The sequence below is a fragment of the Pararge aegeria genome, chromosome 22 (genome assembly GCF_905163445.1).
Source record: "Pararge aegeria chromosome 22, ilParAegt1.1, whole genome shotgun sequence".
Classification (NCBI taxonomy): domain Eukaryota; kingdom Metazoa; phylum Arthropoda; class Insecta; order Lepidoptera; family Nymphalidae; genus Pararge; species Pararge aegeria.
The window spans coordinates 5,713,728-5,740,416 of record NC_053201.1 but is presented as its reverse complement, the minus strand read 5'-3'; the positions used below and the strand labels follow the sequence as shown (position 1 = coordinate 5,740,416).

The 26,689-nt window shown below is 34.3% G+C and overlaps 1 protein-coding gene across 1 annotated transcript in view; it reads left to right on the top strand.

The window, feature by feature from the left end:
* The first annotated feature begins 1,977 nt into the window (after positions 1-1,977).
* Positions 1,978-26,689, top strand: part of LOC120633616 (activating signal cointegrator 1 complex subunit 3) — a 36,990-nt gene continuing 12,278 nt past the window's right edge. Inside the window, exons 1-26 of the mRNA XM_039903862.1 lie at positions 1,978-2,145; positions 2,575-2,707; positions 3,220-3,478; positions 3,564-3,833; positions 4,316-4,565; positions 5,261-5,444; positions 7,312-7,457; positions 8,554-8,699; positions 9,087-9,287; positions 10,853-11,045; positions 12,658-12,844; positions 13,569-13,695; positions 15,670-15,953; positions 16,034-16,139; positions 16,225-16,449; positions 17,381-17,470; positions 18,637-18,781; positions 19,844-19,980; positions 20,903-21,079; positions 21,873-22,098; positions 23,067-23,208; positions 23,890-24,001; positions 24,719-24,810; positions 25,197-25,273; positions 25,898-26,118; positions 26,504-26,606. Coding sequence (XP_039759796.1) covers positions 2,586-2,707; positions 3,220-3,478; positions 3,564-3,833; positions 4,316-4,565; positions 5,261-5,444; positions 7,312-7,457; positions 8,554-8,699; positions 9,087-9,287; positions 10,853-11,045; positions 12,658-12,844; positions 13,569-13,695; positions 15,670-15,953; positions 16,034-16,139; positions 16,225-16,449; positions 17,381-17,470; positions 18,637-18,781; positions 19,844-19,980; positions 20,903-21,079; positions 21,873-22,098; positions 23,067-23,208; positions 23,890-24,001; positions 24,719-24,810; positions 25,197-25,273; positions 25,898-26,118; positions 26,504-26,606 — 4,222 coding nt within the window. The 5' untranslated portion in view covers positions 1,978-2,145; positions 2,575-2,585. The remainder of the gene's footprint in view (positions 2,146-2,574; positions 2,708-3,219; positions 3,479-3,563; positions 3,834-4,315; positions 4,566-5,260; positions 5,445-7,311; positions 7,458-8,553; positions 8,700-9,086; positions 9,288-10,852; positions 11,046-12,657; positions 12,845-13,568; positions 13,696-15,669; positions 15,954-16,033; positions 16,140-16,224; positions 16,450-17,380; positions 17,471-18,636; positions 18,782-19,843; positions 19,981-20,902; positions 21,080-21,872; positions 22,099-23,066; positions 23,209-23,889; positions 24,002-24,718; positions 24,811-25,196; positions 25,274-25,897; positions 26,119-26,503; positions 26,607-26,689) is intronic.

Genomic DNA, 26,689 nt, shown 5'->3' with positions numbered 1-26,689 from the left:
TACTAACACCACACCTAGCTACTAAAGTGGCAACCTAAAAGCCTTTAAAAAAATGTGACAAGTATTCATTGAAATATATCTACCTACCTTTGTTGTACCTATATTAATATTATTAGCAAAAATATGTGTAATATTATCATAGACTTTAGATTTAGACGAAATTAAAATTTGTAAACAAAATTTTGGATTAGAATACCTATCCCCGAATAAACAAATTATATATATGCATATTAATAATTTAGAAACAATACAGTGTTTTAATATTAATTGTGTATCTACGTAAATTGTGATGTTTGTACGTATTTAATTGTTTCATAAAAATATATTCAACTGAATTAATTATTGAATATATCGAATGGCATACTTAGTCCTTAAAGTTTAAACGTTTCGAGGTAGATACATTATTTGTTGTATTTGAAAATTATACTTGCATTATGAATATCACGATTAATTAATCTGTTATCGACTGCTAAAATTTGCTGAAAATTTTGTTTAAATATTAAATATGTATCCATATAAACATAAAGGTACCTACTTAATTATATCGATATATAAAGTTACTTAACTTATCGTAAAGTAAGTTATGTAAATGGTTAAAAAAACAATTGAATGCATTAGAATATTAATTAATGTAATAATTATAAAACGAGTAGCATAACTTTCAAATACAAAGTAGAGACATCAATATAATATAAATATGTTATATGTTATACAAATAATAAACATAATCAATGTAATCTCATTTTAAAACCAATACAAATAAAAACTCTGTATGTATCGTTAGTGTTATTGTAATTATTGCTTCAATAAATTAAAGCAACTTTAATTTTTTTTTTTAATACCCTAAGCGTAATTTTTTTTCAAAATTTATAGGAAGTGTCAAGTGCGTCTTGTCTACATGATGATCATGACAGAACTCTTTGAGAAAAAAACACCTGAACCTCCCTGGCGCAGCGGTGCTTAGATTTTAAGGTGGAGGCACCGGTGTTCGGTTCCCGGCCGGGGCTATTTAGGAATTAATTATTTCTCGTGTCTGGTGTGGAGGGAGGCTTAAATTACATCCAGGTTATGCAATACCAATTATCTTGTACGTCTTCATCAGAAAAAGAATTTCAGAATTAACATTTATGAAATTCATTTATTTATTCATTTATTCAGAATATTGGTAAGGGTACAGAATTGACACAATAAACATGGTGCCACGATAACTGTTGCAGTAGTATAAACTGTGTCGCATTAACGCCCACCTCCAACAATAAATGCAATAGCACCAATAAGACAAAAGTAGAACACAGTAAATGCCAATAAAAAAAAAGAGAATAAGAGCGACTTATTTAGTGCGGGTGTGTGTGTGTGTGTGTGTAAGTGTGTGTGTGTTTGTGTGTATATGCATGTGTGTTATGTGAATGTCTATAGTTTGGGCCTTTTTTTAAAAATGAGTAAATCTTTTTTTTTCATTCTATGTAAACAACTAAGTATATAAAAGAGAAACGGTACTAAACATCGACACTATTTAATACAATGACATTTTGGCACATCCATTTTAGTACCTAAATGTATGATAAAATAGCTCCTATCAGTCTTTTTACTAATAAAAACTAATTTCCATAGCGAGTAAGTTTGGTCTATTTTTAGTTTATCTACTAAGATAGGTTTATTTAATGTCCAATTAATGTATGAAGAAACTTAATTTGGTTTTTATTATCAAATAATTTATAAATAAAAAATTCAACGCTGAAAATGTCTAATTTTTTTATAGTCATCCATGTATATCAAGATGTTATGTAGTTATTTATGATAGTTATTTGGTAGTTGGCAATTCAATCATTTGACATAGAGATTATTGACAGAACTTTTAAATCGGTTGACTTTAGTTGAGTGAAATATTGACCTAACTCTAAACCATACTCTAAACCTAACTTAGCTACTATCAACTGTCATTGTCAAAGTCAAATGTCTGCGTGAAATCAGAAGTGTCACAATGTAATAAAATACCTAAACAAAGTTGCAATTCCATGGACGATGGGTTCTAAAACATATAATAGCTAATTTGTTACAATAACGTATAAAAAAAATATTGATTGAAATAGTTTCCTTATTTATTAGGTAGTTTTGTAACACAACAATTTTAAAACTAAGAAGAAAGTAAGTGCGATTTGTCGAATGAATAAGTACCTATTTCACCATGTTGGCAAAGTCTTTATTATTTTTGCATAAAGTTTCAAGTTAAACCGGCAACAAGTTACTGTTCCACAGTCCTTAATTATTATAAACCTTGTTATAACGTGGAAGTGTGTTTCATCAATATTTTGTCAAGGAAACCGATAAAACATATTTTTTTACAAGATAAACTTTTTCAACAGCTTGTCATTAAATAGTTTGTGAATTGTATACTACTGCTGATTTGGGTAACTAAAGGAACACAAACAATCTTATTCATTTATAATTTAATCTATGATGACAACTTATTTCATGTATAAACTACTTAATTTTTATTACAATTGAAATTAAAATAAATTTACCAAGCCAGAACACAAGTATTGAAACAAATTAAGTGTACTGTATTATTTGTAGAGGTAGTTACAATGTTGGAATTGCCTCGTATAACAAGAGCTTTGAGGGCACACACACAACTTGACAAGCCCCGTTGTCTCAAGCCCAGCAACACTGTGAACCTAGTTGTACAGTTTCCAAATAACATTCAAAGGTAAGATGCATGAATTAAACATTCTACTATGTTCTTCTTTTTCTGCATGCGGCTCAGGTTTGCCTGGTGCCTGGTGTCACTTCGACAGGTTACAACCTATTAAGATGCCAAATTCTACTATGTTATTAAGTATGCTGAGATAGAATAAACAAAGTATTTTATAGTACAAGAAATTTGTTCAAGCACATTAAATTGTTCTTAGTATTGACTTCCCATAATAAAGGTCCTATTAACTGCACTGTCAAAAGCAGTGTTGAACTATTGACTTTGTCGGGTCATAGAGTACTACCTATATAGTCCGGATTTTTTTACAAAGAAGTACTTGTAATCTGAAAAATTACAGATCCTATGATAAGATTATATATGTTATACACTTCTTTCCAACCATACTTCATTAAATAAAAATCAAATAAAATATTTAGAATTACAAGGGGTTTCAGATTGGACAAGTTACATATTACTGGAGGTCCACAGTATTAAAAAGTTAACCTAATTGTTTAATAATGTTTCAGGTTTAAAACTTTAACAGATATCACAGATTACATAAAGCTGCATGAACCATCAGCTGATGATATACTAAGCCTGTTGGAACAACTGAAAGAGTCTTGCAAGCTCCTCACTGGAGATGCATCAAATGATATTATAGAGGATGCAGCAGTATTAACTCTGAGAATGTTTCTCGATCAAGATATTGTTATGTTAAAACATTTATCGCAGCTCAAACAAATGTTTGGAAATGTTGTATCATCTACTGCTAATAAGATTTGTGTGGTAACTGTATTTTTATAGCTATTTCAGTAGAGCTAATGGAATGATTTAATGTAGTTATAATTTAAAAAATATCTTTTTTTTTCAGATTGTAATGAAGATATCAAGTATAATAACAGAGGATACTAAGGAGTATATAAAGACTGAAACAAAAGAGGTAAAACAGAATGTAAAGCTATGGGGTGAAAATATACAATGTAACTATATTCCATACAAGCCAGCAAAGAAACCTCTAGCAAAGTTAACCAAAAAACTTGCCATCGCTAGTACTTTTGTTACAGATTTCTCTATGAGATATAACAATCAGACAACAAATAAAGAAAAGATTGCTACAACATCTGCACAACCCTTTTCTAAAGTAAGTTAAACTGACAAACATTTTTTGCTCTATACTTACAATAATTGTAGCATTTATGATTATAAATCTTTATTTTTTCTAACTCTTCTTTCATTAAAAGTTGTTTTTTTTAATTATTTTACTGACTGTACACCTAAATTACCAAAGTCAATTTTTCAATCCAATCCAAACTTCTTCATCATCATCACATCAACCCATTACTGAGAAGGGGTTAAAGCTGTAGTCCACCATGCTGGCCGAGTGCAGATTGGTGGACATCACACACCTTAAAGAATATTATGGTGAACTCTCAGGTATGCAGGTTTCCTCACGATGTTACCATTGAAGCAAGTGATTTTTTACTTGCTTAAAATGTTTATTACTTGGAAAAGTTAGTTTATTACTATGAAGTTATAAGTTAAGTTACAAATCATTTCTTTATAAGTTTATTATTAGCCTAACATAGATGCTTAATTTATTATGTTATTATTTGTTTCGTTTAGTTTAGCAAAGTTTGGTTAGAAACTAAAGTGAAGGAACTTTACGAGAGCTCTACGGGTATATCAAGTGCTGATATATTACAATCTATAATAACTTTGCTGAATTCTTCGAGGACAAATGATGAACTACAAAATGAGCTGTTCGAACTCTTGGGTTTTGATAAGTTTGAGTTTATTGAAGAGATACTGCAACATCGACAAGAAATTACCGATAGTCTTAAAGCACCACCGCAACAACCTTCGATAGCAGAAAGTAAGTTCTTATTAGTCAATACAAGTAGTAAGTACAGTTTGCGCTCTGGTTTTTAGTGGAAGTTCCCGGCTTCGGTTCCCAGCAGCGGCAATTTGGAAATTTATATTTTTTGAATTTTCTCTGTTCTGGTCTCGTACGTGATTAAGCGTTCCGTTACGATGTCGCGCATAAACCGATTGAGGGTATATTACTGGTTATTAATATATATTAATACTAGCGGACCCCAGCGCCATCTGTCGGGCTAATTTGTGAATCTCAACCATCCAGGGTGCCACCCAAACGTATACCAAAAAATTCGTTCAAATCGGTGCAGCCGTCTAGGAGGAGTTCAGTGACATAAACACGCACACAAGAAATATATATATAAAGATAACCGGGTTGCCCGTTACCATCTTAGACTGCATCATCACATACCAGTTGAGATTGCAGTCAACTTGTAGTGATAATTTTTTTTTTTTTTTATAAATACTATGACAATACACACATCTCCATCTAGCCTCAAAGTAAGCGTAGCTTGTGTTATGGGCACTAAGATAGCTGATGAATATTTTTATGAATAATACTATAATAATTGTATACAATCCTGTAGGGTCTATTTGAATAAAGATATTTTTGACTTTGAAACAACTATGTACAGACGACCTACAATATTTTATTATTCCCCGAAATTTATCGGACTATTCTTGTATTTATAGTTGCTGCACTTTTGCCTGAAAACAAAATGCCTCAGTACTTATGTCAAGTGTCAGTGCAATCTGGACAGGAGAAAATGTTGGCGAAACTCGTGAGAAAAGAAGAGAAAAAGGCCAAAAGCACAAAGAGGTTTGATGACGACGAACAGGAACCGGAAATCAATATTGCACAGTTGCGTGCTAAAAGGTAATTGAGAAGCAATCAAAAGTTATAACTGTATATGCATTTAATTAGTTTATTTTCAAATGCCTCAGAGATGCCAGAGAGTACATTTCCCGGGCTAAATAGCAGTAGCGTGCACTTGATACATGCACAAAAGCACTGCCTACCCTAAAATTGATATATAACTCGGATAGGAGAACGTTGTCTGTTCATATTTCGATATGAATGTATTTATTTTCTATTGATATTTCATCAAGATCGTTTTTTTTTATTTAAAGGTACCAAAGGTTTTTTTTTTATTCCAAGAAAGCGGTGATAGCCTAATGGGTAGAAGCTCGACTTCAAATTGGGGGATCGAGTTCGAATCCCACCTCTTACTTTTCTAAGTTATATGCGTTTTATGTAGTTAAAATATCATTTGCTTCAACGGTTAAGGATAAAATCGTGAGGAAGCCTACATAATGTTCTGTTCTACATAATGTTCTCAAAGGTGTGTGGAGTCCACAAATCCGCACTGTAGTGGTAATTTCTGAATTTTCTCAGATCTGGTCTGGTGGGAGGATTCGGTCGTGGCTAGTCACCACCCTACCAGCAAAGCAGTATGGCTAAACGATTTAGCGTTTCATATAAATCCTTGACAGTTAGCCTGCTACCATCTTAGACTGCATCATCACTCACCAGCCGATGGCCAGCATGGTGGACTACAGCCTTAACCCCACCACAATGTGGGAGGGCCGGTAATGGGTTGATATGATTGAATCCTTACTCCGGGTGATTTTTATAGGCAAAATAAAATAATATTTATGTGCGCCGCACAATCTTACCTTAAAACAACCAACCAACAATCTAACCTTATAATAGCAACGGCAACCACCAAAAATTTACCATGGAGATAGTAGTTCTTTAATATTCTCAATGAGTTCAAAGTTTATATAAAACGTAAGCATACAGAAAAATCCTATTATAATATTAAGGATTACTTAAACGGTAATAAAGCTTGGGTGTGAATTGCTCTAGCTTCATACCTTAATATTTACTATAAACTAAATAATTTATATAAATTATGGATCATTATTTCGATTTGGTTATTTATTTATTTATTTACTGTCATTTTTAATTTTATCATGTGTTTGTAGTGTTTATTTTAATTTAATTTAACATTTAATTAAGGTTGATCTTTTCAATATCCAATGAACCAAATTTGCACACTATTAATTTAGTAGAATGTTATGCTCTCTAAAATAACTATATTGTTTACCAACATCTTTATATTGTACAAACGTTCTTGCAAATAAATGATTATTATTATTATTATAAATTTACTGTGAGATGGTGATAACAAAAAAAATTTACCCGGCTAAGTTTATTGTGTGCTCTTCTTAGACCAGGGCGCGTTTGGAACCCTCGTAGCTTTAGGTTTAATTTGGCGAACGAAGTTATCACCATCCCCTTACTATTGTTTATTGTTGTTTGTTGTTATTAGGTACACAAAACAGGTAATAACTAAAAGTAGATCTAAATATAAGTAACAACGAGTTATGTTCTAAGCTACAACCCAAAGTATGTTTACACAATTATGTAAACATATATGGTTTGGATTGAAGTAATTATAAATTACACCATACAGATTCTGCTACTGTTCGCGGAGTATAGCAAATTAAGCTTAATTTTCATAATATATGTATGAACGCTTCATAAGTGCCTGTGATAGGCCTACGTGAATAAAGAAATTTTGAATTTGAATTTATCGTTTTATCATAGAAATAGAAATAGAAAATGTTTATTAGAAAAACTCAGTACAATAAATCTTTGGAATCCTGACCCCTAAACTAGGAAATCAACAAAACCGGATCTTAGTTTTAGTTAATTATATATATTTATTTAATTACAGATTAGCAGAGCTTTCAAAACCTGTGGTGCCATTTTCTACATCAAAGTCAAATGTAGATCCTTTACTACAAAAGATATCGTATTTCCAAACGAAAGTACAATATCCAAACGTATACGATTCTTCCATCAATGCTAAGAACTCTGCTGGTAATACATTTTATTCATATTAAAAGACATATACGTATACATATACAGTGGCGTGCATAGACGGCATGCACAGGGTATGCAGATCATATAAAATAAAAAACTTTATAACTCGTACTGGAGATTTGCACGCCACTGTACATATATATACATATATATATATATATATATATATATATATATATACTATTTATCTATATATTTCTCGTGTGCGTGTGTATGTCACTGAGCTCCTCCTAAACGGCTGGACCGATTTGAATGATATGCGTTTGGGTGGCACCCTGGATGGTTTAGATTGACAAATCAGTCCGACAGATGGCGCTGGGGACCGCTCAAAAAGTTTCTATGTTATAGGTTATAAACTTATCTGAATTGAGTAAAGACGCAATTTAACAGTAAGAAGCCAAGTTAAAACTAAAAAAAATCACACTGTCATTCCTGCAGTAGATATTAAGGTTTCTTCTAGAGTGTTTTTCTTTGTTTATTTCGTTGTAAGGCTCCTAGGTCGATATTAACGTAAAGTTTCACTTGTATTACATGAATTTAGACACGGAACTAGGAACATACAGAACCCTCATTCAGTCACTGCATGCAATGCTTTGTGTCCAAAAACAGTGAAAACGCACCACGCACATTTCACTTCTCACCCGCGGACTATTCAGCCACTGCATGCAATGCTAGCTCATAAACTATTACTTACTTTTTAGAACATTAGAGGTAAAATAATTACTGTCAACTGCTAAATGGAATTAAGCTGTTTTTTTTGGCGTGGTGGAAAAGCTTTATTGCTACCTCCGACCCTTGGGCGGAACGGAGGTTATGTGGGTCTACCCCCTCTAAAAAACACTATGTCCCTCTCGTTGGCTTTGTTAGACGGCCGGCGAACCCTTGACTAACCACCTGTTCGATTTCAAAATTGATTCTCGATCCTTTAATTTTAGTCGTGTACACGGTTTCTGTATTTTCTTAATTCTGTGACTTTAGATATCTGTTATAGTCTGTGCGACTATAAGCTATTAGACTAATAGGCACCTCAAAATATACCAAAATAAAGTGGGCAGTTTTTCCGTTGTACGATGCTTTTTTTATTTGTTATTAGGTTTTGTATCCGGTTTGAAACTAATTTTGCCTGAAAATGCAGTAAGAAAAGACAATAAGGAATACGAAGAAGTGTTAATACCCAAAAATGAGCAAGTCGCTTTGGAAGTCGGAAATAAACGTATACCAATTTCTTCTATGGATGAGGTATGACTAAAATTCGCTGGCTCCATTATCTATACTAGAAGGGAGCTATTTTAAATAAAGTATTATAAATCTCTTTTAAATTTTTGACGAGTGCGAATACGCTTAAAGTTTCAAGTATATACATTTTAGACAAAATTCAATTTCAAGGTTTACTTCATTTCTCCAAGCAAAGGCGTCTTACTTCATTTAAAACTCTGAGTGTACAGTAAACATGGACACTTTTCTTAAATTATTCCTTCCTACCAAGTTTTCGGTGTATATTGTGCAATGATTGTGCAATCACTACACACAGACAGACTTGACGTTTCAAAAGTGCTTATATTAGGCCTACTTGAAATAAATGAAATTTGAATTTTTGAATCAGTTGAAGATATTTTCATTTTTCAGATTGGTCAAATGGCATTCGAAAATATAAAAGAACTGAATCGTATACAATCTGTGGTATTTCAAACAGCCTACAACACTAATGAGAACCTCCTGATTTGCGCGCCAACCGGTGCGGGAAAGACGAACATAGCCTTACTCACCGTCGTACATCAGATAAAGCAGCACATTGAAAACAATGTCATAATGAAGAACAAATTCAAAGTAAGTAAGTCTAAATAGTTACACAAGAATCAACAACCTTACGTAAAAAATGAACAGTGGTTTCTTAAATGGTGCCAGCAGCGTCTGGCTCGAGCTAACCTTAAACATACAGTCATTGGTTCCCAGTGTATTTTAAATTTTATGATTTTAGAAATTTAAGCATTACTTAATTTAAGATATAGAGAAAGTGCGACCTATCTACACCCTACTTATTTTATAAACCAGGACAGTTTGAAAGGATTAGAAAGGATGTATATATGTGGATTTATGAATGTTTCTTACTCTTAAATTAAAAATACCAGAAAGCTCTCGGCCTCTTATATCCTATCATTAATACTAACAACTTTTGTTCTTCGACTAGTCAAAATTCAGTATTAATTTATATCATACAAAAAAAACATGTTATTTTTGTTAAGTGACATTACACTGTAAAACCAAACACATGTGATTCGACAACGTCGCCTAGTCGGGTCAGTGTCCGAACGATATAGTAGCGGTTCGCGCGCTCTTGCCGATGTTACATTACAGAGTACAGAAGTAAAGTAACGTATTGATCTATGTAATATATTGAATATTTAATATTTCACAAACTATCGACTTAAAATACTCTTAAAGCAACGGTTGTTAGTTTTTAATGTAAACAACTACAGGCCGAAAGGTTTCTGTTATTTGTTATTTGTTACTTTAAAGGCGAAGGTTTTATTAAATAAAAATCGGTTTCCCTTGGTTTTCCTAATCCTAAGGTTGCCTGGAAGAGATCGCTACTAAGCGATAAGGCCGCCCTTTGTATCCTACTTTTTAAGTTTATTTTTGTTGTGTGCATTGTTTTTCTTTTTTACTATTTGTAGTTTACAAATAAAGTGTATAAATAAATAAATAAAAATGAATTAATGATTTCTTGGGTCATGCTGGCAGTACAATCAAATCCTCCAAGTGACCATTACGAAAACTCAAAAAAATTTATTAGGCTTATTTTGCAATAGAATATTATTGTTGAATATTAACTTGTTCTTTGTCTCCTCGAAACTACAAAACCTACTAATAATCCAGAATGTGTGGACCGTATGGACCCCCTTGCGTACTATGCTGTGGACTGTGCTGTCCTTGCATCACCATATACACGTGCTGTACGAAGATCTGTTAAGTGTAAGATGTCTGTCATAGACATCTGCAGCGCCATCTATAGTGTGTTTAGCATATTAGTGTCTACGTCAACAGCTGTTTATAAATATTATAATAATATATCAAAGGCCGTGGGTTCGATTCCCACAACTGGAAAATGTTTGTGTGATGAACATGAATGTTTTTCAGTGTCTGGCTGCTTATATGTATATGTTAAGTATTTATGTATATTATTCATAAAAATATTCATCTGTAATCTCAGTACACATAACACAAGCTACGCTTACTTTGGGGCTAGATGGCGATGTGTGCGTTGTCGTAGTATATAAAATTCTCTTTGCAACCACGTTAATAATGACTAAATTCTTAAGGCCTGAATTATTATAGTCGACAAAAAGGGCGTTAGTTCTTCATAAAACCTGATATTATATATCTGTTTACAGATAATCTACATAGCACCCATGAAAGCACTAGCGTCAGAAATGACCGCAAGTTTCGGGAAGCGATTACGAGGTTTGGGTATTGTCGTGAAAGAATTAACGGGTGACATGAAGCTAACGAAGACCGAGATACAACAAACACAAATGATCGTTACGACGCCAGAAAAATGGGATATCGTTACCAGAAAAGGAGCCAGTAAGTATTATTGTTACTGGTTTAATAGAGATTTCAATGGTACTTTCTTCGGCTCGATGTTCTTTGCATTAAGTTATTTTCTTTATTCTACAAACAACTTCTGTTTCGCCGTATCTTTAAAATTCGGAAGAGCACTTTAGGCAATGAATAAAAAACATTAAGGAAACATTATTGTATTGTTACTTCTTAGTATTATTTTTGTTATTTAAATTTAAATGTATCTCTTTATATTTTAATAACGGGGTTCATACCATTCAATAAAGATTATTGTTAAGAACGCATTTGCCATTAAAGTGTCCACATTGTCTAAGTTAATAAGTTTCTCCGCCGTTTAAATTGTTCTGTTCAAATTGTATATTCCATTTTATGCCGTTTCATAAAAACATTTTGCAACAATAGAATGCACTGGCGTAAGACGCCATTTTATTGTCGATTTCATACTTACTAAACTGAGTAACTCACGCTGCCGAATTTTAAACAAGTTAAAACCATTGGACACAGGACAACATATAAATAATGAGGAAATATTTCTATTTGGTAGATACGACAATCTTTCTAGTTAGTTGCTGAACTTTAATGGGTCCCACATATAAATAACTAGCTCTTGCCCGCGACTTCGTCTGCGTATGATTTTGTTTTTTGATGTGGCATTTAATTTAGTTGTAGTTCTAAAAAAATTAAATTATTCAGTATCGCTAAGCCTTAAATGAGGGGTTTGCTGCTGCCGGCTGAGGAGTTTTGTGCTCCAACCACATTCATCAGATCTCCACAAAGTTTAGGCAAAATTAAAAACTTATTATAACCTCTATAGTACAAAAATAATTATTTAAATCGGTTATAATTTGTCGGAGTTATAAATCGTCAAACACTTTATCTCCTCTCCCAAAGGAACCGAGCCTAATGTCGGGATAAAAAGCCTATATTACTTCTAATACCTTCAGGTATATGTGTACAAAGTTTCATGAGGATCGGTTAAGTAGTTTTTGCGTGAAAGAGTAACAAACAAACTTACATTCACATTTATAATATTAGTAGGGATTTATCGAATAGACTTAACTCTGCACCATACGCGGTTAAAAAGATTCGTCACATGATAGATATAGGAACTGTACCTATATTGTTGTTACTTTCACAGCATTATGTCCTACGGCATTTAATTGTGTAAAGCAAAAGCAAGCAGAAGAGGGCTGTTCGTGTGTTGCATACAATGGGCCCATGAGAGCCATTAAGAGATAAAATTAAAGAAGTTAAAATAATGTTGGTGCATAATCAATACATATTTGAAAATTTAATTTATTTACATAAAAAATATAACAAAATTTAAAATGAACGTGCAGTGCAGTTTACTAGGCTGCATAAAATTTGTAATTCGTTTAAGGGTAATTGTATATCATTTTATAACAAATTACCACATGAAATCCTTGATGTTCCTCGATAAGTTCAAAGTTTATATAAAAAGTAAGCTTATACAAAAATCCTATTATAATATTAAGGATTACTTGAACAATGAAAATGCTTGGGTATGAACTTCATAGCTAAATATTAATTTAACTATGAGATAATGATAACATAAACAAAAAACGTATCTTTTATATTTATTTATTACTTTTAGCGGACACCGAGCTAGCGTCAATAGTGAAACTGCTCATAATAGACGAAGTTCATTTGTTACACGGGGATCGAGGTCCGATAGTTGAGGCCATAGTTGCTAGAACTTTGCGTCAAGTGGAGTCCACACAGAATATGATACGAATTGTAGGACTCTCTGCTACCCTACCCAACTATCTAGATGTTGCCAGGTAAGGATAATATGTCTTCCTGGTAAATTAACAAAAAAGTTAGTCATTGTTACACGGCGTTTCAATCATTATAACATATCGCATACAAAATACAAAGTATATGGTAAACATTGCTCAGTAAAAGGTATGGGGCAAATAAGAATGGTGTAGACCGTCTAAAACTCTGGCCAAATGAAAATTGGTAGCCTTAACACTCCTTCTAGATCATTATGGATAACTCAGGTAATGCAGGTTTCCTCTCGACGACATCATTCTCCAAAACGCACATAACTCCTAAAAGTTAGGCGCAACCTTAGGTCCCCCTGAAAGGAAGGCTGAATCCTAACAAATAGGCTATCAGTTCCTGGCATAGGTTCACCCTAACTGCTGTCATCATGACACCGTCCAACAAAAGAATGTTTGACGCTTATAACTTTACTTACCACACAAATATATTAATAAAAAAGTCATTTCAATGCTTAGATTTATGTTATCTAACTTAACTATGAGCGATCGCAAATAAACTAATGATAATTAAAAAAAATATTTTGAGATGTGCCTAAGTTTTTTTGTTCTCATAACCCTGCAATCCCTAAACAAATAAAACCTTTCCCAAATGTCTTAAACAATATGTATCCTGAATAATCTTGTTTGACGACGTCTTCAACGCGACTGGCAAATATATTTCAATGACAACGCAGTTTTTTCCAAGTATTTCCGTTCACAAGTTTACGATTATTTTTAGATTCCTCCGTGTGAATCCGAACGTCGGGTTGTTTTTCTTCGACTCTCGATTCCGTCCTGTACCTCTAGAACAGCAGTTCGTTGGTGTCAAAGAAGTTGGTAGTGGCGGAGGTGCACATCTGAGACAGGTTTGATTTTGTATAAGTGCAATACAATTAAAGAATGAAATAACTAAACTGCATCGCGAGAGATAATAAATGATGTGAAATCATTCATTTAAGATTGCACTTATACATGAAGACTCACACACGCACCCAAGCACATACATTTGCACACTTATGAACACACGCACACACTTACGCACACTCACACCCACTCACACTCATTCATGCTGTTGTTATTATCGTAACTGATTGTTTTGTATATGTTGTACTTGCACCTATTGCTTTATTGTCACAGATTATATTTGTAATCTAGATTTGGCCTTATTTTAGTAATAAGATAAACCTTTAACCAAAATAATTTTTAACGCTGTTGGATTACTAATAAATAAACAATCTGAATATAAATTTTAAAATTCCCTCTAAATTGTTAATATGGCTTTTTCTTTTTACTTTCTTCCAAATAAGAATAGAATCAAATTTAAATTTACAGACTAAGATTATTAATTCTAACTGCAAACTAATGTATTCATTTAGAATCTCATCCCATATTCATAGATCTATAGATTCTAGAGATAGTAGGTGCTGTTGGTACGATAATTGTTATCTCAATCGCTCTGATACAATTACAGCGTTAAGACTTCGTTCCGGACATATTGCAACAAATAAATTTTGCAACCTCATTGAAAAAAATGAAAGTACTAATTGCCCCACATGTGAGGTAATTTAGGATATTTATCACGTTGTGTTGGAATGTGTTCGGAATGAAGAACTTAGAATGAATTTGCTAGATAGTTATTTAAGTATAGTAAATGAAATTAGCTTCTTAGCGTTTCGTCTTAAATCAGAATCAAAACTGATATATAAATTAGTTAGAACATATTTCAGATTAAGAATAAATAAATAAATATACTACGACAATACACACAGCGCCATCTAGCCACAAAGTAAGCGTAGCTTGTGTTATGGGTACTAAGATGACTGAAGAATAATTTTATGAATATAATACACATAAATAATTATTATATACAGATACTGAAAAACATTCATGTTCATAACACAAACATTTTCTAGTTGTGGGAGTCGAACCCACCGCCTTGGACGCAGAAAGCAGGGTCGCTGCCCACTGCGCCAACCGGCCGTCAAAAAAATAGAATAAATATCTGTACATAACTAACAGAGCGACAAAGTCACATTATGTGCTCTTTAAATAAAGAGAGAGAAAAAAGATGTACTGCTACCTCCATTTTGTTATAATGATTATTGACGCACCAAGCAGATCTGTTGATAAGACGGTTAGTGGAAAATCATCGTCTATTAACAGAGCAACTCTTGACATGCATGGAGCAAATCCAGCAACATGTGTCCGACAATTTGTGTTAAGCCTCTAAGTCTAATGTGCCTGTAATTACAACCGCAAACACTCCCTTCAGATTGGAACGCAGCATTGCAATAATGCTGCTTATCGGCCGTGGCATAAATAAGCATGGCATGGCATGCAGTGGCGTGCACTTCATACATGCGCAAAAGCATTGCTTATCCTAAAATTGATATATAACTCGTATAGGAGGAGGATCTTTGCCATTTTATGCCATTTTCCTGCCTTATGCATACTCTGGTAAGAAACCCAGTGCACGCCACTGATGGCATGACAGTACTTCTCCGGACGAGCTCCGTCACAAAAAGTTCTACTAATAGAAGCTTCTACGTTTGTAGAGGATTAGCATCATTTAGCACAACGCCTCTCTATTCTTTTTCGGATGAGGCGTCACCAGGGAAATGTGGCGAGCGCGAGAGCTCGCCACGAGAAGATTATGATATAGGTTCAAAAAAAAAGTTTAATTACAAAAATTAAACTTTTTTTTTAATGTTCCACAAAGTTTCTCAGTTGAGAAACTTTGTAGAACTTAGATTAAAATCAAAAGTGTTGTAAATTTAAAAATTAAGTTGAGCTCAACCTTACTTTATCAATTATCTAATAATGTTCTCTGTCTCATACAGATTCAAATAATGAACGAAATATGTTACGACAAAGCTGTCGAAATGGTCCAAAAGGGTCATCAAGTGATGGTTTTCGTTCACGCACGTAACGCTACGCACCAAACTGCGATGATTCTCAAAGAATTAGCCCAAAAGAAAGGGCACTTGAAGCATTTTGAGCCGGAAGACACTGGCGCGTTCCTGAAAGCCAAGAAAAGTATTGGGAGCAGTCCTAATAAAATTCTCGGGGAGTTATTTGCATTTGGATTCGCTTGTCATCACGCTGGCATGCTGAGAAGCGATAGGTGAGAATTTCGTAACTTATTTTCTAATACATTCATTAAAACAACTGTACGTCAGGAGTTAAATCACAACATTCTTTTAGGAATATGGTTGAAAAATATTTCGCTGAAGGCTACATCAAGGTTCTCGTTTGCACATCGACATTAGCGTGGGGTGTGAACCTACCAGCCCATGCTGTTGTTATAAGGGTATGAAGCTAATATCTTAAATGCAATAATGATTACTATTGATTTAAGTATTTTTATTAACTTATCATGCGATTTATCTCTTTAGGGTACAGAAATATACGACCAGAGTCACGGCACATTCGTAGACCTCAGCATATTGGATGTTCTACAAATCTTCGGCCGTGCGGGTAGACCTCAGTTCGACACGTCTGGTACCGGCATTATAATTACTACACACGATAAACTCACGCACTACCTGAAGTCCATGACCAACCAGTTCCCTATAGAGAGCAACTTCATCAACCTTTTAGCTGACAATTTGAACGCTGAAGTAAGTAATAACACAATTAATTATATGTCTGTTTGTTAATTTATCTATGATTGACTCAACCGACGCTCCAACCTAAAATGAATAAGTCACAGATAAACGTACTTAACCCATTGCCAGAGTGGTGGACAACGCCCTAAAACCTTCTGCAAGAAGGCCCTGTTGATATGATGATAATAAAAGCTGGAATCCTGTAGGTGGCCATAGAAAACTCTTGATTTAGGAATAGTACCCAAAAACCTTTTACATAAAACAAAGCAAACAAAAGCTTTTGGTAGTATACCCATTCCCATAGGATAAAAGAGAATAGAATCCAGCTAAAACGATCTTAAGAACAATTTTGCATAGAGCTTACATTCTGGAGTATATCATCATCAACAACAACCCATTTCCGGTCCACAACAAAGCACGGGTCTCCTCGAATGAAAAGAGTTTATAGGCCATAGTCTAGCACGCAGGCCAAATTTGGATGTGTAGACTTCAAACGCCGTTGAGAACATGGAGAACTCTTAGGCATGCAGGTTTCCTTCATCGTTAAAGCAAGTGATATTTAAATTGCTGGAGTAGACCTAGAATATTTCTTACTGGGCTTAGCCCACAAAAACAAATTGATTATTAGGTATCCAAAATTAATTAGTTTTTTTTATATTTCCGTTACATTTTATGCTCAACTTCGGTACTAACTATGCATTCTAAAATATCTGTATAATGTCTAAAACAAGTTGGAAAGAGAAGTAGAAGAGGACCAAGGAAGTGTTGGTTGGATTTTGTGAGACAGGATTTGCGTGTCCAATCCGCACTGGGCCAGCGTTGGTTGTCCGCACTGGGACTACGGCCTTAACCCATTTTCATTGTGGGAGAAGACACGTTGAGCCGTCCCCACTTAGCGTGAATTAAGGGCAAGAGTATGTCTAAAGTACTTATTATTTTACAGGTCGCCCTTGGGACTGTCACCAATTTAGACGAGGCAGTAGAATGGTTGAGCTACACCTACTTATTCGTGAGAATGCGTATTAATCCACAGGTAGGTTTTCTATCGTTGACAATCCGTTAATTCGATCTTGACATATATGTTATTTTTTTTCTTTTCTTTAACCATTTCTGAAATAAACTATCTGACGCCACTCTTGTATTTAACCTAGATATTGTCGTTTGCAAGCCTTTCTTATTACTATTTTAATTTGAAAGTTTGAATTGTTGTATTTTTGTTACTCAATCAAGCCAAAACCGCTGTAAGAAATTTGGCACAGAGATAGATTATAGTCTGTAATAGCACATAGGATTTTTTTTTATCCAGGGAAAATGAACAAAAAACCGTAATAAACGCGAACAGTCGCGGCTAACTGCAAGCAATTAATTTAAAAAAAAATCTGTTCTTATTAATATTTTACACGCTTTTTATTAGCTTCACCCTGTATGTTTGTTTGTATGTTTGTAAAAAAAGTCATGTCCAAAGAAGTCGATTCTTCGGATTTGATTATGAGTTATGACCCTCTTCAAACGGTCTGATTTCGTTCAAACTTTTCAGATATATCGAGGAACGATGACAATACGCTAATTTGATATGATTATTCCATTTTTCGGGCAAGAACTATGTTAATTTTAATTTCCGTCCATTATCTTTTTAAGGAAGAAATTAGTTTAAGTTGGTTTTTTATTCCAAGCGTGTTTTTTAGTTTCTTTGAACTATTGATTTTTGGTACTGTTTTAGTAGTTCTGGTACGAAGCCACACTAGAGACGTTTGACTAAATTTCTTAAGATTAATTCGTATGCATTAAATGGAAAAAGGGAGAGGAGAAGTCGCGAGGATTACCTCATTTAACCAGATTAAAATATTTTAAACCCTTTGTCATAAGTGTCTACAAGAACAATACTTCCTTTTACAATCCCATCGTTTGCATGTGACGCCTTTATAATGATTAAGTATCAAGTAATCGTAATATTGACATTTTTAACAAAAGGATAAATGTTTTTAAAAATCAAATTATTATCAACTTTTATAACTTTTATAACAATTATATATATAATATATTATTTTTTAGTGTTTTTTTTTTTTGTTTCATTTTAAATTTTATCTTTTTACTTTAGGTTGTAGCTTAGAACAAAACATGTTAATACTTATATTTAGAACTACTTTTAGTTATTACCTGTTTTTTGTACCAATAAACAATTAAGCTGTTTTTGTTCAGGTTTACGGCCTGACATATTCCGATGTACAAGAAGAACCTATGTTAGAAACAAAAAGGCGCGAATTGATCACAAACGCCGCTATGCAACTCGATCGCACGCACATGTTGCGGTACAACGAACGGACAGGCGATCTTAATATTACAGGTATAAGAGCTCTCGGAAGCTTACTGTCATCGTTTAAAAAAGTAATATTTTAAAATTGCAGTTTAATATCATACTTTGACCTTGCTTATAATTTCAGCGTCAACAGTATTAATATAATACGATTTTAAACAACACTTGCACCCTAGGTGCAGTATTTCGTTCGGAAATGCCGATATCAATTATTTAATCTCCAATCCCTAATTCCTCGGTGACCATACCAACAGAATCTTGCCATGTAGTTATTAAATCATCAATGTTGTATTTTTCCATGGTCGCTAACTATAGGCCTCATAAGAAGGCTCAGAGTCACTCAGCGGGCGATGGAGAGAGCTATGTTAGGAGTATCTCTACGTGATCAAATCAGAAATGAGGAGATCCGTAGAAGAACTAGTGTTACCGACATAGCTCAGCGAGTTGCGAAGCTGAAGTGGCAATGGGCGGGGCACATAGCTCGGAGAACCGATGGACGTTGGGGTCTTAAGGTGCTGGAATGGCGACCCCGCACCGGTAAACGCAGCGTAGGTCGGCCCCAAACGAGGTGGACAGATGACATCAGGCGAGTAGCTGGGAGCCGTTGGAGGCAAGCGGCCCAGGACCGTGCATTGTGGAACTCCCTACAAAAGACCTATGTCCAGCAGTGGACGTCAATTGGTTGAGATGATGATGATGATGATGTATTTTTCCTATACTTTAAAAAAAAATTTGGTTTATAAAATTTAAATTTATTAGGAACAATGTGTAGTTTATTACAACATTATTACAATTTATTACAAGTATTCTGTACAAGTTATGAAGAAAACAATAAAACTTTGACTTACATGAGCGACTGCCGCACATTTTTAAGTCTCTAAATACTAGTAGAAAATTTACAGTTAATCGCAAGACGGAAATTATCTCACTAGCAATATTCCTCTGAAAGTACGCCAATACATTATAATAAAGGACACATTGAATGAATAGTTAAACAAATGGCTGACTTATCGCTTAAGAGTGTTATCTACCAGGCAACAAAACTGCATCAACATTTTCTTCTGTTCTATTACCATAGAGTTTCTTTTCCAGATTTGGGTAGAACAGCCAGTCATTATTACATCACTAGTGAAACAATGGAGGTGTTCAACTCTATGGTCCGTAAATCTATGACGCAGGGTTATATCCTCGAAATGCTTACCAGATGTTCAGATTTTCAGCAACTTAAGGTAATTATTGGAAAAATAATTATATGCTATACAGGGTGGAATTTTGTAATGCGCCCTGAGGGGAGGATACTCTTAATACTGGAGATGGATTTTTATACTCAAAGAAAACATTTCTTTATTTTTGAATAGTAAGAAAACTGCATTCGAAGATGGTTTTCCTTTCTTTAATTTATCAAGTTTCTTAAGGTTATAATTTTTACAGATTTTAGTCTGTTCGATTCCCGGGTGTGGCAAGCGAATTTTCGAAAATCTTTGAATGCAGTTTTCTTTCTGTTCAAAAATAAAGGAGTATTTTCTTTGAGTAAAATTTTCTATTAAGAGTACTTTCCCTTAAGGTGGCATTACAAAATACCACCCTGTATATTGTATTGAATGAATAGAAAGGAATAGTAAGGTTATGAGATGATGTAGCTACATTACAAGAAGATGTAACTTATCATCGGAATCCAACAATAAAATTGAAGAAAAAAAATCATCTGATCTCTTAAGATTTTCCCTCATAACATGAAAAAGGCACTCCTACGTGACCAATTTTTGTTAAGAGCATTAGAAATATCTTTTTCCCGAGTGTAATAACGATTTGTTTATACTGATTAAAGTTATAAATAAGTAGATAAATATACTACGACAATACATACATCGCCATCTAGCCCCAAAGTAAGCGTAGCTTGCGTTATGGGTTGCACTAAGATAGCTGATGAATATTTTTTTTTATGAATAAAATACACATAAATACTTATAATATACAGATAAAGATACCCATACACTGAAAAACATTCATTTCCATCACACAAAAAAAATCCAGATGTGGGAATCGAACCCACGACCTTCGACTCAGAAAGCAAGTGGCCACTGCGCCACTCGGCCGTCACGTCAAAGTTTTAACGTTCACTTAACATACACTTTAAACGTGGTTTAACAGATAAGAAAAGAAGAACTAACAGAACTGTGGAATCTCAAAGATCAATACGGCGAATTGAGAATCGACGATCCGCCAGAAGACATCCATTGGAAAATAAACATTCTACTGCAAACGTACCTTTCAAGAGGAAGAGTTAACGCTTCGTCATTGCAATCTGATTTGAATTATATAAGTCAGGTAAGACTCTACTTGTTTTGATATCTGTAAAATCGAATCCTTTTTATTTAGAAAAAAAAAGACATAACCAGGTTCCTAAGTTTTCGACGACCTCCCTGGCGCAACGATGAGCGCTGTGAATTTAAGTAGGAGGTCTCGAGTTCGATTCCCGACGGGTAATTTGTGAATTTATAATTTTTGGTCTGGTTTGGTGTTCCGGTGCGATGATGCGTAGAAACCGATCAGGGGTATGACTACCTTACTCCCTAACAGGTTAGCCTGCTACCATCTTAGACTGCATCATCTCACCACCAGGTGAGATTTACAAAAATTAAAAAAAAATATTCACAAAATGTTACGCGATTAGTTCAGTCAAGCTTTTTTTTTTATATTAATATTCTATGGACCAAGCTGATAGCTCACCTGGTGGTCAGTGGAAATCCGTCGCCAATAAACAGCAATCACGTCCTCAAAGTGCCTTCATTGTATTTACCAAAAACATATTTAGCCAGTTCTCATATAAAAGGTAAAGTTTCAACAACGACGCAATAAAACGCGTTGGCACATAAAACCTCTTTGCATAAACACCTCCGAGGCCCTCGTATAAGTTCCATACTTGGGAAACGTGAATCATGGCTTTTAGCTGTCCATGTAAAATTATAGACTTACTCTTAAACCAATGTGATGTCTTTTTACTTGAAATCTTAAGACTCAGTTCATTTGCGATTGGAAAATTTATATGTGCAATTAAAAAAAATAACATCGTCCAATCATCATCTAGAACGCTAAATAACATCGTCCAATCATGTTCTAGAACGCTGTCCGAATAGTGCGTGCGTTGTTCGAGATAACTCTGCGCAAGAACAACGCGTACATGGCGGGACTGTATCTGAAAATGGCTAAAATGATGGAACTGCAGTTATGGGACTTCTACAGTGACATGAGACAGTTCAACTGTATCCCTATAGAGGTGCTGAAGCATATTGAGTACCCTATGCTGAAATTTGACCAGATAAGGGACATGGATTGGAAAGAAATAGGTATCATATCTAACATAATTTTACTGAACTTGTAATAATTTCAGCGTAAGAGCTAATTCAGTTGTCAAATATCGTATCGAGTAATTATGAAACTTGACATAAACATATTCTATTATGTTTATTGTCATTAAGTGCCTTCTTTTACACAAAGTTTCTGCCACAAAATTGCAGAAGATCAAGAATCATTATGGTCAATTTAATTAAATATTTGTATGCAAGAAAAATTAATTAAGCATCAGCATCTAGTAGTATCTTTATTTACTCATTCAATATACATAACTAATTGAACATACCAAAATTCTGAAAGTAGAGAAATTTCCGCTACAATAACCGTCCCTTCGTCTTTCCTAACGGCGAAGGTTGCACTTTAGCGATAAGGCCGCCAATGCACGCCCCATTTTCTATTCTATGTTTCTTCTGTGTAGGTGTTTACTTTAAATAAACTGTTTGTGTGCAATAAAGATTTCAAAGAAACAAACAAGTTATTGTAGAATGTAGCTACATATTTGGACTTGACCTTGAAAGATTCCTTCTTATTTATTATTCTCGTTCTTTAAAAATATAACCCCATAAAGCTTATTAAATTAAATCATGAGGCTGGACAGACGGGTTGTTAGTTTATTTGAATTTTTATTGCACACACAAATACAAAATGCAAAACGAAAAAAATAAGCAATTGAGAAACTAAGCTTACTTAGAGTTTAGGTATACAAAGGCGGTTTTATCGCTAAAGCGATCTCACCCAGCAACCTTTGGTGAAATTAAGGCGAAGAGGGTTGGTGATCGCAATAAATAGATGGTAGTAGTAGCATAGAGAACGCTGCTGTCTGTTCTCCATTATATTCACTTAGTGGCCTTTCACACACCCCCGGGAAGAGATGGGGTGGTGACAGCTGTATTCTGATCCGCTGTCACAGCACGGTGGACTGTAAATTATTATCCATAGTTAATATGAGGAATTATTTTAGGCGATCTCATCCGAAACCCCAAGGCAGCCAGACACATAAAGAAATGTGCGGATGAATTCCCTTTGTTAGAAATGCAGGCCAGCTTGCATCCTATAACTAGGACCGTATTACGTATACGACTGACTATCACTCCGAATTTCAAGTAAGTATGTAACATTGCACTAGGCGTGACGCCGTTACTTACGCTCTAATTTTTTTATAGAAACATTAGTTGCACCATATTTTATTTATAGCCTACTAGCTGTTGCCCGCGACTTCGTCTGCGTATGATTTTGTTTTTTGATGAGGCATTCAATTTAGTTGTAGTTCTAAAAAGTAGTTCTGTCCTCCTAAAGTATCCTATATTACTTCTAACACTTCCAAGAATATGTGTACAAAGTTTCATTCAGTTTTTGTGTGAAAGCGTTACTTAAAAACTTACATTGACATTTATTTAGTAGGGATGGGGATAACAGTGCAATGCTGGACTTAAGCTCTATGATGATGGTAGTAGTAGAACAGAAGAACCTGCCCCGTTCTACGTTATAGTCTCTTAGTCGCCTCGTACGACATCCGCAAGAAGAGGAGTGGGGGGGGGGGGGGGATAACTGTATTATGATCTTCCAGAACCACTCGGCACGGCATCATATTCACGACGACGAAATCCATCGAAGACGATATTCTAAAGGCATTGTATCGATGGAGCTTCAAATTATTTACCTTGTTTTATTTTTTTTTTAAATGATTTAGATTTATTTTTGTACTCACCTTCGGCCGGTTAAAATTAATATGACACTTTTCTTTTCCGGGTAGATTAAATTTGTACCGATATTTTTGATTTCAGATGGAACGATAAATACCATGGAAAAGCGCCTGAGGCGTTCTGGATTTGGGTGGAAGATCCAGAATCAGACATTATGTATTACCATGAATATTTCCTCATAACCAAAAAACAGGTACCTTATATCATAAACAAGCAAATATATAATATTGAAGCGTCCTTATAGATGAATAGATATATATTTGGCGAACAAATTTTTTACATTAATTCTCCCAAATATATCATCTCTTGGATCAGTCACTATGACCCAAGAAAAAATTACGACGGATTTTTGTTATTAAGTAAATATGGCTTAACCTTTTAGAACGTTTATAGACAAAAACACCTATAGACAGCTTGGTAAATTCGGTAAATCTTACTGCCAAGTCGGTAATAAAATTTAAAATTCATTCATTTCAAGTAGGCCTAGTTTATAAGCACTCTTGAAACGTCAAGTCAGTCTGTTATTAGTGACTCTACCACCGGTTCGGAAGGCAGATTCCACTGAGAAGAGCCGGCAAGAAACTCAGCAGATTGCTCTTTTCCAACATCATTTTATAGTTTAACAATCTTTAGAATTTTTCTGTTTTGTGAGAGATGAGAGCGGAGTGCCCTGCTTCCAAGCAACCTTGTCGTTAAGGAATTCATCAATCGTGTAGTAACCACAATTGCTTAAATGGGTTTTAATATTTTAGACCAATGACCTTGTCCAATTGTCCATACGCATTAATTTATTAAGCCTATACAAACTATTTTCTTATTGGTATGCACAACTTTTATGGTAACGTTTTTATTTTATTTATAGTTGGATAAGTTATTTTGTGTATTAATCTTTATGTATAAATTATTTAAGGTCATAACTAGAGAACCTCAAGAGCTTATTATAACAATACCAATATCTGAACCCTTACCGCCTCAGTATTACGTGAGGGCAACATCTGAAAGGTAAGTAATCGTCATTCTTCAATTGGAAAGTCACCTGTCAATTAGTTCCGCCTAGAGGGCGCCAAATGTTACAAACGAACTGTCAATCTCCTAACAACTAGTGCTTTTACGTTATTTATTTTTTATTTATTACCTACACAGTCGACAGTTGCGTAAATCACAACAATGCATCTTAATAAATTATTAGAAAAAATATATAATATTAATTAATAAGTTTTAATTTTCATACATACTAAGTGATAGCCACAAAACCATACCCCAGACTGGTGACAACTGACAAGTAACATACACACAGCGCCCTCTGCCTGAAACTTTTCAGTAATCTTTCATAGGTTTAATCATTCAACTCCTAGTCCAGTTTTTAAATAAGATCCATTTTGTTATAGGTGGTTAGGTTCTGAAAGTGTCTTAGCATTAACATTCCAGCATCTCATACTGCCTGAAACACATCCTCCGCATACTGGTGAGTACTATGCTACCCGTAGATCTTGTATAAACCTTATTACTACGAAGATTGCTATGAAAAACAATTGTTATAGTTCATCGACATAAAATTCAGTTTAGAAACCATAGATTTTGCCGAGGCAAAACACAGCTTATGTGCTTATCCCGGATATAATCTACAGTCCAAATTACAAATACGTTCAGTTTTGTGTGAAACAGAACAAAACATCCATACATCCTCACAAACTTTCACGTTTATAATACGAGTAGGATTTCATTACCTTTGCCAACGTAATCAATGGCCTTACTAACACCGCTTAAACCAGTTCTTTTTTAATATGGTTTCTTATTTTTAGGACATAATATTTGACAAATTTATGGTCATGTATTTTAAAATAACACTGTTCTAAGCCATGGTCCTTAATTCAAAAATCATTTTGGTATTTCAACTTGTGTGCGTCATGAAACTTTCCCTAATCTAAAAACATTCCCTCGCAATAATTCAACTGTATTAAGGCGAACTGAGATTATACGCAAAAGTTATATTTTTATTGCCAAAGTATCCGCGTTTCACACAACAGTTTATTCCTGTGCATCAAATAGTTCCTCAAAGTACACCGTAACATTGACGTACCGTTTTCAGATCTACTGGAACTTCAACCGTTACCAGTTACAGCACTCAACAACACCTCCTACGAAATGCTGTACAACTTCAGCCATTTCAACCCAATCCAAACGCAGATATTCCACTGTTTGTACCACACGGACAATAACGTGTTATTAGGGGCACCGACAGGTTCCGGAAAGACCATTGTGGCTGAAGTGGCAATGTTTAGAGTCTTCAATCAGTATCCGAATTGCAAGGTAGGTATGTCTAGATCTATAGTCCATCTAGCTTTTTTGAAATCTTATACATTAAACTATGTTTTTGGGTGGAAATTAATTAATACACGCAGATAAGTACAATAGAAAGATCAGTCGATCATTTAATGTAAATATCAAATTGTTAATAGAAAATTAAAAAGTATATTTTAGCTAGAATAGATCTTTGAAAAGCCATGGGTTCTATGGAGATATTGAACAAACAAAAGGTACGTGATGTTCCGAGTCAGGACTAGAATATTTAAATAAAAGCCATTTAACACCAGTTCACTATCACAATCAATTTGCAAGTCCCAAAATAACTAGGCAGGCGATTTATTTTTCATTTGAGTTCCTAAAAAATATCCTTTAAATGAATTTCTCACAGGTAGTCTACATTGCACCTCTAAAAGCACTGGTGAAAGAAAGAATTAAGGATTGGAAAGTGAGACTACAAGAAAAACTCGGCAAGAATGTTGTGGAATTGACAGGTATTAATTACATCATTAACCTGTGCTTTGGCTTTGCTAAACTGGAAGAGTTAGCAAAGCCAAAGCATCATGACTTCTCGAAC